General features: G+C 34.8%; 1 protein-coding gene across 1 annotated transcript in view; it reads left to right on the forward strand.

Annotated features, from left to right (window-relative positions):
• PIK3C3 (phosphatidylinositol 3-kinase catalytic subunit type 3) overlaps positions 1-12627 on the forward strand; it is a 148095-nt gene that overhangs the window by 110354 nt on the left and 25114 nt on the right. The window contains exon 22 of the mRNA XM_045459425.1: positions 11396-11564. Coding sequence (XP_045315381.1) covers positions 11396-11564 — 169 coding nt within the window. The remainder of the gene's footprint in view (positions 1-11395; positions 11565-12627) is intronic.

The raw sequence follows: 12627 nt of genomic DNA on the forward strand, positions 1-12627 counted from the left end.
AGCAGGTTTTAAGCATCTTGTCACCAGTTTTCCACTAGAGGGTGCTCTAAATATGACTTTAAAAATCAAAAACTTACAATGTGCTAGATGAGAGACATGTTCTTTTTTTTTTGAAACGGCATTTCTTTTGGTTATTTTTTCTTAACTGGTCTTTAATTATTTCATTATTGATACCATACAGATAGCATTTTAAGTCTTACTTGCTAGGATTAATGCCTTTAATTTTCAAGTTTAGTTTTAATGAAATTAGATTATATAAGGAAATACCAATTATATCAGGACAAATGCAAGTATGATGTATTCCTCAACCTCTAAAAATTTGTAATAATTTATTTTAAAATGTTTTGTGTTTATAGTCATTTTTTACTGACAGTTTATATTTCAAAGTGGTTTTTACATATGTGATATAATTAGACTTTGTATAATTTAGACAAGTATTACATATTAAATTATATACATGAATTTTGAATGTGGTTCATTGCAGGAAATACACCTTAGAACTTGTAGTTAAAAAATGCCTCAAGTATCATGAAGCTCCTCCATTGTGTATTTTGGATCCACTATGTCTTAGGCACAGACTTTGACATATTAAAACTTTAAAACTTTAGATTCTCTTATGTAACTCTCCAGTCTCAGTGTTGATGGTGCAGTTTTTATTGTAAGTAACATTGCTCCCATTCTTCAGAATAAAATACCTTTTGTCTTCTTATCTGCCAGCTTGAGCAGGTGTAGTATCCATGACTTTGCTTTCAGATGAAAGTGGTTTGGAATTGTAATTAGAGTTCCACTGATTCTTCTGTGCCCCGTTCCTTGTCATGGAGCAGATGGAGCAGAGAGGAAGAAGATACTTAGATTTCATTTTATTGGGGATCTCTTGGAGATTTGCCCCCAACACACTGTTCCACCTGTAAACTTAGATGAGACACAAGAGGGTCAGATTGATAACTTTAGAAGTGTGTAGAGGAAAATGTTTCACTGCATAGAAAGAATTTCAAAATGCATACAACAATAATGTGCAAAAAGGCAAAATATGAGACTCAATTACAGATTTCCCAGAAATTTTTTTGCCTGGGTTTATTGGTGTGTTGATACTTTAGCTTGGTTGAAGTATCCTCAGCTTGTCCAGCAGAGGGCATTGTGTGTCCACCATAAATGTGACAGTCTGTTAATTCCTTTGTCAGTGTATTGCCCTGTGGTCACTTATAACATTGTTTTCCTGAAGCAAATTTTGAGTGAATGGTATTTCGCTTATCAGTGCAGTGATGTAGCATTATTTGGGCAAGAAATTAAAAATTTAAGCTCTAGAATGGGATTGGAAACGTGAATTTCTTTCAGAGCTGGTATCCTTTGAGGAAGCTTTGAGAAGTTTGTTCAGGGTTATTTGATTGTGACAGGACTCAAAGCCTGATTTGGGTTTATCTCAACTGTGGGGAAAAATTTTTTTATTGTTTATTTTTTAAAATTTGAGGGGGAAAAACCAGGACTGGTATAACTGAAAAACTTTATTGTTTATGATTTACAGACTTTATAACAGAATGAACATTTATATCAGTATATAAATAAATGAAAAACATTCATAAATGAAAACAAAGAGCTAGATATCTGTAGTAAATGGAAAGTTCCCTGTAGTTCCTGAGGATGGCTCTTCTAATCTGGAGCTGTCCATTTGTACGGTGAGAGGAGTGGTGACTCTTTGTCTGTTTCAGCACTTCAGAGTAATGCTCTCTGAACCTTTTGTCACAAAGCCTGAAGGTAAGAAAGTCATTGTTCCCTAATTGGAAACTTTTCTTCATCATTCTTTAACTTTATGTCAAATTGATGCACATCCTTTTTTAATTCTGAGGAACAGTCTCACATAGGAGTTAATGTGTCAGGATCTAAAGTAAACATCTTTAGTTTTAAATTGCCCCTCCACCATTGGGTGACTTTGGGTAAGTTGTCTCTCTCTATGACTCAGTCTCTTTTCTGAATGTGCCCATAAGAATAGAACCTCTCTGCCTGTGGTGTGTGAGAGTTGAATGAGATAATGTGGGCAAGGTTTTATACGTATCGAGCATATAGTCAACATTTCTTAAGGACTGGCTAGCTATTATGGCTTTCTTTGTTGGTTTACTACCAAGAAAGAAGAATGCCTTCCTTTTTTGGCTTATGTAGCTTTTTTATTTGCAGTCATAATTTTAGAGATAAAAATATAATTAATGTATTTCAAAAATTTCTTTTTCCCACTCTTAAAAATACAAACTCCTTTCAGTTACTGCCTTTTAAATTCTGTTTTGATTGGCCCTTTATTTTAGTAGTGTAGGAAGGTTTATGAGAGAGAAACAGTCAATTTTATCATGGATTTAATGTTATTCTTTCTGTTTTAAGGTAAATCTTGATATTTTGAAAGTAAATATGTTTGTTTAAGTGTTTTATTTTTTTCTTAGGGTATAACACAGAAGTTCAAAATCTTCCATAGGGAGAACTTAGTTACTACTCAAATGGTGATGCTTCCTAAGCTATTTGTATTTAAGTTAATTAGTTTGGTAGGTTAAAAATACTGTAAAATCTAAATCTATAGACTTACTTTATTAAAAAAAAATATTTAATGTTTATTTATTTTTGAGAGAGAGATAGAGAGAGAGAGTATGAGCACAGGAGAGGCAGAGAGAGTGAGAGACACAGAATCTGAAGCAGGCTCCAGGTTCCTTCAGCATAGAATCCCATGCCGGGCTCAAACCCACAAACCATGAAATCATGACCTGAGCCAAAGTCAGAGTTTGACTGAGCCATCCAGGCACCCCAACTTGCCATTAAAAAAAAATTATTTATTTTGATAAAGAGAGTGGAGGAGGGGCAGAGAGAAGGGGGGGAGAGAGAGAATCCCAAGCCAGTTCTGCCCTGACAGTGTGGAACTTGATGTGGGGATCAATCCCATGAACCATGAGATCATGACGTGAGCCAAATTCAAGAGTTGGACAGTTAACCGACTGAACCACCCAGGCACACCGAAATCTATAGATTTACTTTCTTAATGTGCTTGTTTATTCCCTGGGACTTGAGAGAAAGGGGTGTAAAATGTTTTATGCAGTTGGTAGGCACCTAGTAAATGCTTTTAAAATGAACAAATGAATGAAGTTTTTTCATGTTATTTTTATCCATCTTTAGGGTTTCTAGAATAATCTGTTTTCCTGCCTAAACTTATTTTTACTGTAGACTATAGACATTGTAGTATTTACCAGTTTGTTTTTTCTCAGTTGATGTATGCAAAAGAGAATCAGGCACATAAGACCACCCCTTTTTAATCCATAAATACTTTTTAGTCTCCATTAATCATTACTTTAGATGCTTAGATAATGACAAGGACTCACAATCATGTGAATAATTTTCTTTTCAGACATTATTTAAAATATGATATTTTGAAAGTTTCTTGAATTTTTCAGTATCAGAAATCTGACAGTCTTTTTTTTTTAATTTTTTTTTAACATTTATTTATTATTGAGAGACAGAGAGACACGGAGTATGAGCAGGGGAGGGGTAGAGAGAGAGGGGAGACACAGAATCTGAAGCAGGCTCCAGGCTCTGAGCTGTGAGCACAGGCCCAACATGGGACTTGAACTCACGAACCATGAGATCATGACCTGAGCTGAAGTCAATCACCAACCAAATGAGCCACCCAGGCGCCCCTGGCAGTCTTCTTATACTTAATGAAACCTATCATAAAGAAATTGTTAATGGTGCCTTAAAAGGTGCTGGGTTTTTTTCTTGTTTGTTTGTTGTTGTTTGTTTCTTTTTTAGAGAGAGGGAGAGGGACAGATGGGGAGAGAGAGAGAGAAAATCTTAAGCAGTCTCCATACTCAAGTGTGGAGCCTGATGTGAGACTCAATCTCACAACCATGAGATCATGACCTGAGCTGAAATAAAGGTCGCTTCACCAGTTGAGCCACCCAGGTGCCCTGGTGCTGTATTTAGAAGGACATTGTTTCCTCTCATTAGAAGTAATAGAAAATGATAAAGTGCTATATATACTCTTTATGCCTAAGGAGCTGAAACTTATATCACGGAGAAAGTAACTTAGTATGAAGAATGTGCTGGGTTTCTATGAGCTACACATTCCAGTAAAAGTACGCATTCTAGCAAAAATACCTGGAAGCTGAAATAATCAATGCCTTTGCAGGTAATACATAGGTTGGTTAGATTGATTTAGGTCAGATTGTGGAGACAAATCAATCTATTTCCTTTTGTATCACCTTTTATATGGCAAAGCTTGATTCATTGAAGTAAAACTGTAGATTAGGACATTACTTTTTTTTATGTAAGTTTTCTTATCAGGTGATATATTTCTTAAAGCTGGGTAGACACTGTATTTGTTTTGCAATACATAATTTGGAGGGGGTTCATTTTTAATGAACTTTAAAGCATTCAAGTTCCACCATAGGCTAGCAACCATAAACCAGATATAAAAAGTTAGTACATTTTTATAGTGACCCCTCGAACAAAAGAGGTGTCAAATTTAAAAGTAATGGGGTTGTACAACACAGAGAAACAGTAACCATTGGTATCAAGTATGAGTTTTTATTCACTGAAGTGATTCACCTTGCCGCTGTCTCTTCCATAGTGATCTAACTGAAGTTAAGAGTTGTATTAGTCAACGTAAAGTAGATCAGAAGTCCTCCGACTTTGTCTTTATCAGTATCACCTGGAGAGCAACTTAAACTATAGATTGCTGGGCCCCAGGCTCAGTTTCTGATGCAGCCTGGATGGTAGGCCTGAGAATTTAAGTATCAAAGAAAACTATCCATAATTATCTGAAAACGTAATTAAAATTCTGAAAGTTTGTATATATTTAGAAGCTGGATTCTCTTCTTACTTATATCAAAATAACACAATAGAAAGAAACAAATATGAGAATCTAGCAGTCACCTATTAAACCAGACATTAAAGAGGTTTGCAAAATGAAAGGAGTGTCACTCATCTCATTAATTTTTTTGTATTAGAAAATAGTTATTATTCATAAAAAATGTTAAAATGTTCACTTATTTTTAGATTAATATTTTTGGGAGGTCTCAGTGTTAATTTAAAATGCAGGAAATATCTATAGAAGTAGCCCAACTAAGGTTTATTTGGGGTCTTCAGTAATTCTTAAGAGCATAAAATTTTACACAAAACAGTTTTAGAATTAATATCAAAGGCCGTTTTTTAGGTTTTTAAAAAAATCTATAAAAGGTTTCTGTTCTGTTTTAGACATTAAAACAGTTCTGTAGAAGAAAAGAATATTGCAGGGAATAGATCCTTTATTGGCCTTAATAACTGTAGGAAAAATGAAAATGAAGATCATTTAAAAGTTTTTCTTGAATAGAAATGGACTATATAATCAGATATACTACATAGATATGTTTTGCCCCCCTTTCATTAGTTAGCTAAATTTTGTTCCTATCATCAGAAACCTAAGATCTTAACAGTTGAATGTGAAAAAATAAATTATATGAAATATTTAGCAGATAATTGGAATGTCTATACTGATCTTTACTTATGTATGTATTATTTTCGTTACTCAAAAACGATTACTAAAAATATTTCATCATTACTGTGCTTTTAACTGTAAGTGAAAATAGCTCTAACCAAGTATATCATAAGGGCTTAACTAATAAGCATTGGGAACATTCGGAGTGTAGCTTAAGGAGCGTTTTTAATTCTAAAAATACAGTTTCCATTGTATCAGTAAATGGTTTTTCACTACCTTCTTTGTTTCTAGGTTTCATAGTAGGGCAACTTCAACATTCACATGAAGAAACATAAGAAAAATACAACATTCACATAAGAAATAAAAGGCATTCTGTGGAAAAATAGTAAAATGTCAGGTGTATGCCAAGAAACTGAAGACTGGGAAACTTATTATAGAGTAGAGTGGCAGGGAAGAATATTTGAATTGGGGAATTGTGTGGGATTTAAAAAAAAAAATCGAGTTTGGATTATAGGGAACAGAAGAAAATTGTCAAATAGAAGGTATAAGCAGAGTTGTGAAAAAAATGGAGTAAGTACAATTTTGAGATTGGTCATATGTAATTATTGAATAGACAAAAGGGAAATTAAAAAAAAAACTATAAAATACAGTTCATTTCAGCAATATCTTTTGTCTTTAATCCAAGAACTACAAATACTTTGAACCACAATTTTAGAAATAAGTTCGTGTCACTTATTCAAATAAGAAAATTTAATTAGCACATCTTATTCCCTTTGTATTGCAAGTCAGGGACAAAAGGAGGTATTTGCAATCAACAAACAGTTTGTTTTATGTACACTTTACCTCTTGATTAAAGTTAATAAATTTGTTAATAGATTTGAATAAGCCCATACTTCCTGAATTTCTTAATTAAACATTTTTTTAAAAAATTTCATGAAGTGCATTTATAAAATCATTGTAAGTTTCATTTTAGATATTAACTTTAAAAGAGCCGCTCCCTTTGGTATCTGCAAGGATGAATTTTCTTAAAACATTAATAGCCTCTTTTCAAAATACATGACTCTTTGAACTTGCAAAGCATAATAATGGTTTCATTGTTAGATACTGAATCTTTTATACCGTATAATTAAGCAGTAATCCTATTCTTTGAGAGTTTTCTTACAAGAAAGATAGAAATATACTCTCCATTTGCAAGCAGTGGTGCATAGCCCACACTGGACTTCCAGTAATGCCTGTGGTGAGACAGAGAAAAGTGGGGCTAGGTTTCTTATTAAAGGATGGAGCCCATTAAAATAAACCATGTGTGATGGCTGATACAGTTTGATACTAGGATAGCATGATTTATTAAAAATCAGTTTGAATCAAAGAGGGGTCAGATAGGTTATCTGCTCAAGTGCTAAGTATCATTAGAAATTATATTGGTAACAGAACAAAACAGGATTTAAAAAAAAATTTTTTTAATGTTTACTTATTTTTGGGAGAGAGAGACAGAGTGTGAGCAGGGGAGGGGCCGAGAGAGAGCGAGACACAGAATCTGAAGCAGGCTCCAGGCTCTGAGCTGACAACACAGAACTTGATGCAGGGCTCAAACTCATGGACCACGAGATAATGACCTAAACCGAAGTCAGACCCTTAACCAACTGAGCCACCCAGGTGCCCTGAACAAAACATTATTTAAATAATTAAACAAAACCAAGGAAAGCTTATCTGTACCTATAATGTAAGTTTTTCATCTCTTTACCTTTTGAGGGGTAGACTGGCATTTGTCTAACAAGGTAGAAAACAAATGGGAGCTCCAGAGTGAGAGGAAAGCACAGAATGAAGTGCTTAGCTTAGCTACAGGGAATACACATTTAGTTTAAGGAAATGGAATCCTTAAGAGAAGTTGATCAGGGCTTTTTACCAAATAATGGAAAATTGAATGAGAGCCTGCTTCCTTGGACCTTAAGCATTAAGAAATGATGCTTTCCCAGTAAATACTACAATTATCAAACTCCTTGTTCTAAAAGTACTTTCTCATCTTTTTGGAATCATGAACTTCCCTTGGGGATTTGGTGAGGTCTATGGCTTTCCCCCCAAAATTAATTTTATTGTAGTTAGGGACCTCTGAAGTCCAATTTGGGATTCGGAAATGGTGTTTTTCAATCATGAGTAATACACAGAACTGTTTTAAATAGAAGTAAAACCCATTGTGCTGAGTTTATAATCTTAAATATGTACAAGGTAAAGCTAATACTAACTTCTTGTGCGTCTACTCTTCTATACTATAAAATAAAAAATAACTTTATAAATTAAATCATGTTACAAACTAGCAAAATGCAATCCAACAACATTAATGTGACAGATGAAATAATATTGTAACTAAATGTCACTTGCAGTGTGAATATGGTGCAGATAGTATAGTATGAGTTTGAGTTCAGAGCACTGTAAATATATCTCATGTGAATATTCTGAAACTACTTTTCTCTACTTGAACTACTTTATAACCTTCATTATTTCGGCATGCTGTTAGGTAATTTGAAGATATAACCAATTCTGCTTCTCTTAGTGTTAGCCTGAAAAAGTTAAAGTAGCCTTGTTGTTTAATACCAACCCAATCAAAAAGTGAAATCACAGGATAGTACTAAGTAGTAAGGTAGCATCTAGGTGATCCAGACTCAGCCTGTATTAATTTTGTTGTAGATCTTAATGGATATGAAAATACAAAAATTTTAAACAAAACAATTTCCCGTAAGAACTATCATTTCCAGAAGAAAATTTCTTGCAATAGCAATGTTATTAAAAGGTGCCTAAGCTGTAAATGTGAAGTTGAGGTGTCATTGGTTAAGTAAATGCAAAATAGCTACACTGAGTCCTTCTGCATGCTAGGGCATTATCCTAGGTTTCAGTACTATGCAAAAATAAATAAAGCACAATTCTTAATTATAAGACTCCTAATGGTTCAGTAAGAGTTAACTTTGGGGAGAAAGATAAGTGAAGAAATAATTTCATTATATTCTTAGCTGAAGTGTTTTGAAGTAGGAGCCTCACTAGTAACTACTTACAAATCCTTGCTTAGTAAGCCCTGGGTGTGAGCTTGAGGAACCAATTCGCTAAACTGTTACTTTGTTATTTTGGAGAGAGCAAACCCTTTTCCAATTCTATATAGGTTCCTTGCTTTATCTAATTATAATTCCTTCTCCTCTCACCTCCCCCATCTGTCATTTACTATACTAGATACACGCATTTTTTTGAAAGTTCTTATGAGATTTTCATCATTTCTCCAATTTGAACAGAACATTTTAAGTGTGGTATAAGCTTGAAAAACAAAGACAAGGAGATGATGTGGAGAAATGGAAAACTGGTTTTCAGTGCAATAGTTACATTGTTAATGGGTAGTTTTTCTATAGGCAGGTGATGATAGTGTTTAAACCTTCCAACACTTGTTTTGTGAGCAATCATAAATAAGCTGTTGTTTCTTTTTATATATGAACTCCATATCCCAAATGTAGTACATTGTCTGCTGTCTACTCCAGATAATTTTTGGTGTAGTTTTCTTTACTAATGCGTGAAAATAACGCCAATGTCTACTTTGAATTTTACACAAGCTTAATATCATTATTGCCTTTAATCTGGACTTATTATTATTATTATCATTATTATTATTACCTGGTCTTGGCAAATCCGAAGTTCTCTCTCATTTTCAAAGTTGTATAGGATTTCCGGCTTAATGTATTATTTAGTTTTTCATTTTAAGAACGATGCCTGAGATGAGTTGCAAATAAGATTGCTTATCCCTTTAATATTTAATTTTACTAATCCCTGGCAGTAGTGATCTCAGGTATAAGGAACATATAAATACCAATTCAGTATATTTTAAATGTCTTTAAAGTGGTACTTATTAATATTTCTTTTTGAGCAGTGTTTAGCATTTTACATTTTTTAAAAAAAGTGGTATTCAAAGTATTTAAGATAAACATTTGTATGCGCCTTTAGGAGACATGGTCATTAGATATCATATAGCTTGATTTAGTTTTATGTTCAGAGTAAAATGTTTTTTTCCTCTGAGGGACATAGCTTCTTAAATGAGACAAGGCTATAGATGTAATCATTCTTGACTTAAATGGGGTTTTTTATTTTGCTTGACCCTGTCATCTGTAGCTTAGTTGGAAATAATAATAATGACAGGAGACATTTAGACTGTTTACTGTGTATCAGGTACTATTTTAAGATAACATATCTTTATCTCTTTTTAATTCTGTCTTATGAGGTAATCAACGGTATTAACCTATTGTGCAGTTTAGAAAGTGAGGATTAAAACATTAAGTGGCTTTGTCCGGGTCACATACCTCATCAAGTGAGATGTGAAGGTGTCAGTCGTACTAAGGGGCAGTTATACCACTGACTCAGAACGCCTGCCAGTGTGTCACTGTTCACCTGGGATTTCACTGCCACCCAGAGTCAGTTCTGTGCCCATCATTGCCTTAAATTTCCAACAGTGACCTAATGATGGAGTATAACATTCACAGATAACAGTAATAATGCACAGAGAAAGAGGTAGGGGGTTTAGCTAATATGTTAATGGATAGAATTGATGTATAAAAATACTTTGCAGGATGGCAAAAGTATGCTCAAACTCAGTACATGTACTTGAAGAAGGAAAGTTTTTGGCTGCTCCCCTGGAGGGGTAGGGGGAACCTAAGCTTCCCAAATGCATGATGGAGGATAGGTTTTCACATAAAACAGGTCATATAATGTATCACAAGACAAACAAGAGTGGGAAGATTACACTAGGAAGATTTTAGGTTGTTGTTTTTTTAAATGAATTCATCCCTTCATTCAAAAGTGAGTGCCTAGTGTGCCAGAAACTATTCTAAGGCATGGGTAGAGTGATGTACGAAACGGCATAAATCCCTGCCTTGGTGGAGCTTGGGTTGTAGGATCCACGCGGCTACTCTTTGTGTTAAAATGTATGCTTCTTTTACACCTACTTGTAAGTCACAAAATGCTTATGAATTCGGTGGTGAATCCTTCTCTAAAGTGAATAATCAATCACATTTTTACATGTCTAGTCTGTGGGCTTTGGCGACTCATGCATGGACAATTTGTCTTCGTGGGCACTGCAGCTGTATTCAGTTCTTGGTAGACATAAATACTGTGGTTTCTTGGGGCGCCTGGGTGGTTCAGTTGGTTAAGCGGCCGACTTCGGCTCAGGCCATGATCTCGCGGTCCGTGAGTTCGGGCCCCGCGTCGGGCTCTGTGCTGACAGCTCAGAGCCTGGAGCCTGTTTCGGATTCTGTGTCTCCCTCTCTCTGACCCTCCCCTGTTCATGCTCTGTCTCTCCCTGTCTCAAAAATAAATAAAACGTTAAAAAAAAATGAAAAAAAAATACTGTGGTTTCCTAGTTTGCAGCTAATGAGTGACATGGATTAGTTGAAAATGGTTTAGAAGAAGCGAAGAATATAATTTGTAATTTGGGGGATTTTTTTTTTTTTTTTTTTTTTTTTTTGTGAGGGGAATAGTGAAAAGTTAAAGGATTCGTTTCAGAAATACTTACAAGTGAAAAGTTAAAGGATTCGTTTCAGAAATACTTAAAAGAAATGGTCTTCTGATGTATGAATGGAGTTTGTGTAAACTTCAGGGTGAGAAATTTGCTGCAGGACACTAATTTCTGCTAGTACCTTAAGTTATGTAGCCTTTGATTGTCTTTGATTCTGGAGATCTTGAAGTAGAATATAGATTAATATTACTATGAGATTATTTTAACCGAAGTTTCATTTGAATAACTGCGTTACAATGAACTGCAGTATGCTCTTAAGGCCACACCCGAGCCTGGCTGTAGAGGATTCAACAATTGAATAGACTTCATCATGACTTAGTATTCGTTGTGAAGAGACACTGCACATACAATAATAAGACATATTCCCTTCTCAGTTTTTAAAGATAACAAATGAGTTTCTTATCAACATCCAGGCAAACTCTTCCACATAGACTTCGGATATATTTTGGGTCGGGATCCAAAGCCTCTTCCTCCTCCAATGAAGCTGAATAAAGAAATGGTGGAAGGAATGGGGGGCACCCAGAGTGAGCAGTACCAAGAGTTTCGTAAACAGTGTTACACGGCTTTCCTCCACCTTCGAAGGTAAGTTGATTTGCTTGGCATAAAGAATTTTGATAAATTCATTTCATAGAGCAAGAAAAGGAGTTGTTCCAATGTATACATTCTTTCACATCACTCTTTCTCAGAATGACACAGACAAATGTATTTAAAAAATTTTTTTGTTTTACATTTATTTATTTTTGAGAGACAAAGCACAAGTGGGGGAGGGGCAGAGAGAGAATGAGACACAGAATCAGAAGTGGGCTCCAGGCTCTGAGCTGTCAGCGCACATCCCGATTGCAGGGCTCCGGGGCCCAAAGTCACAAACCGTGAGATGACCTGAGCAGAATTCAGACACCCAACCGACTGAGCCACCCAGGCACCCCGGTATTTCTTAATATACGTTTGATGTCTGTTTTGATAAACAGTCTGATAGCAAAAGAAAGAAGACTCTCTTGCTTTCCTACTAAATATTTGATTGCTAAATCCACCAAACAAGAAGCTGACATTACACAAGATTAGGCAAATATGGAAGCTTCAAAATCAGTGGGTTAAAATCATTTTAATAAAATATACTGTGTTCTTTGACAGTGCTGGAATAGAGAAAAGATTAAGAAGCTTCATAACCATTCACATCTCCCTGAAGCCAGTCTGGAAGGATTATAATCACGATATTGAGTTGTTTAACTTCTCCCAAGCTCACTTCCCACTTTTTTTATCAAAGAATGAAGCATTTAGCTTATTTAAAGTGATATTAATCCATTCATTTTTATTCTTTAGCAATTTTATCAGCCTTGGTTTTGGTTGCTCTTCAGGAGCATTCAGAAGTTTGTTAAATGATGGAGTAATAAATGTTACACATGATTTTTCTCCTTTTAACACCTCATCAGTCATTTTGCTGAAGGAAAACGGTTGATTTTTCTCTATCCCTTCTTCTCCAATGCTATTCCATCTCTGCTTTCTTCATCCTGGTTTACTTAGAACTTGTAACATCATATATCATCAGGAAAAAAGTAAATTAAGTCAGGTTGGTTAAATTTAGGACATGGCTCTGATGGTTAGTCAAAAATGACGGGATCATTTGACTCTAAATCCATTTTCAACT

Source organism: Leopardus geoffroyi, chromosome D3 (assembly GCF_018350155.1).
Source record: "Leopardus geoffroyi isolate Oge1 chromosome D3, O.geoffroyi_Oge1_pat1.0, whole genome shotgun sequence".
Classification (NCBI taxonomy): domain Eukaryota; kingdom Metazoa; phylum Chordata; class Mammalia; order Carnivora; family Felidae; genus Leopardus; species Leopardus geoffroyi.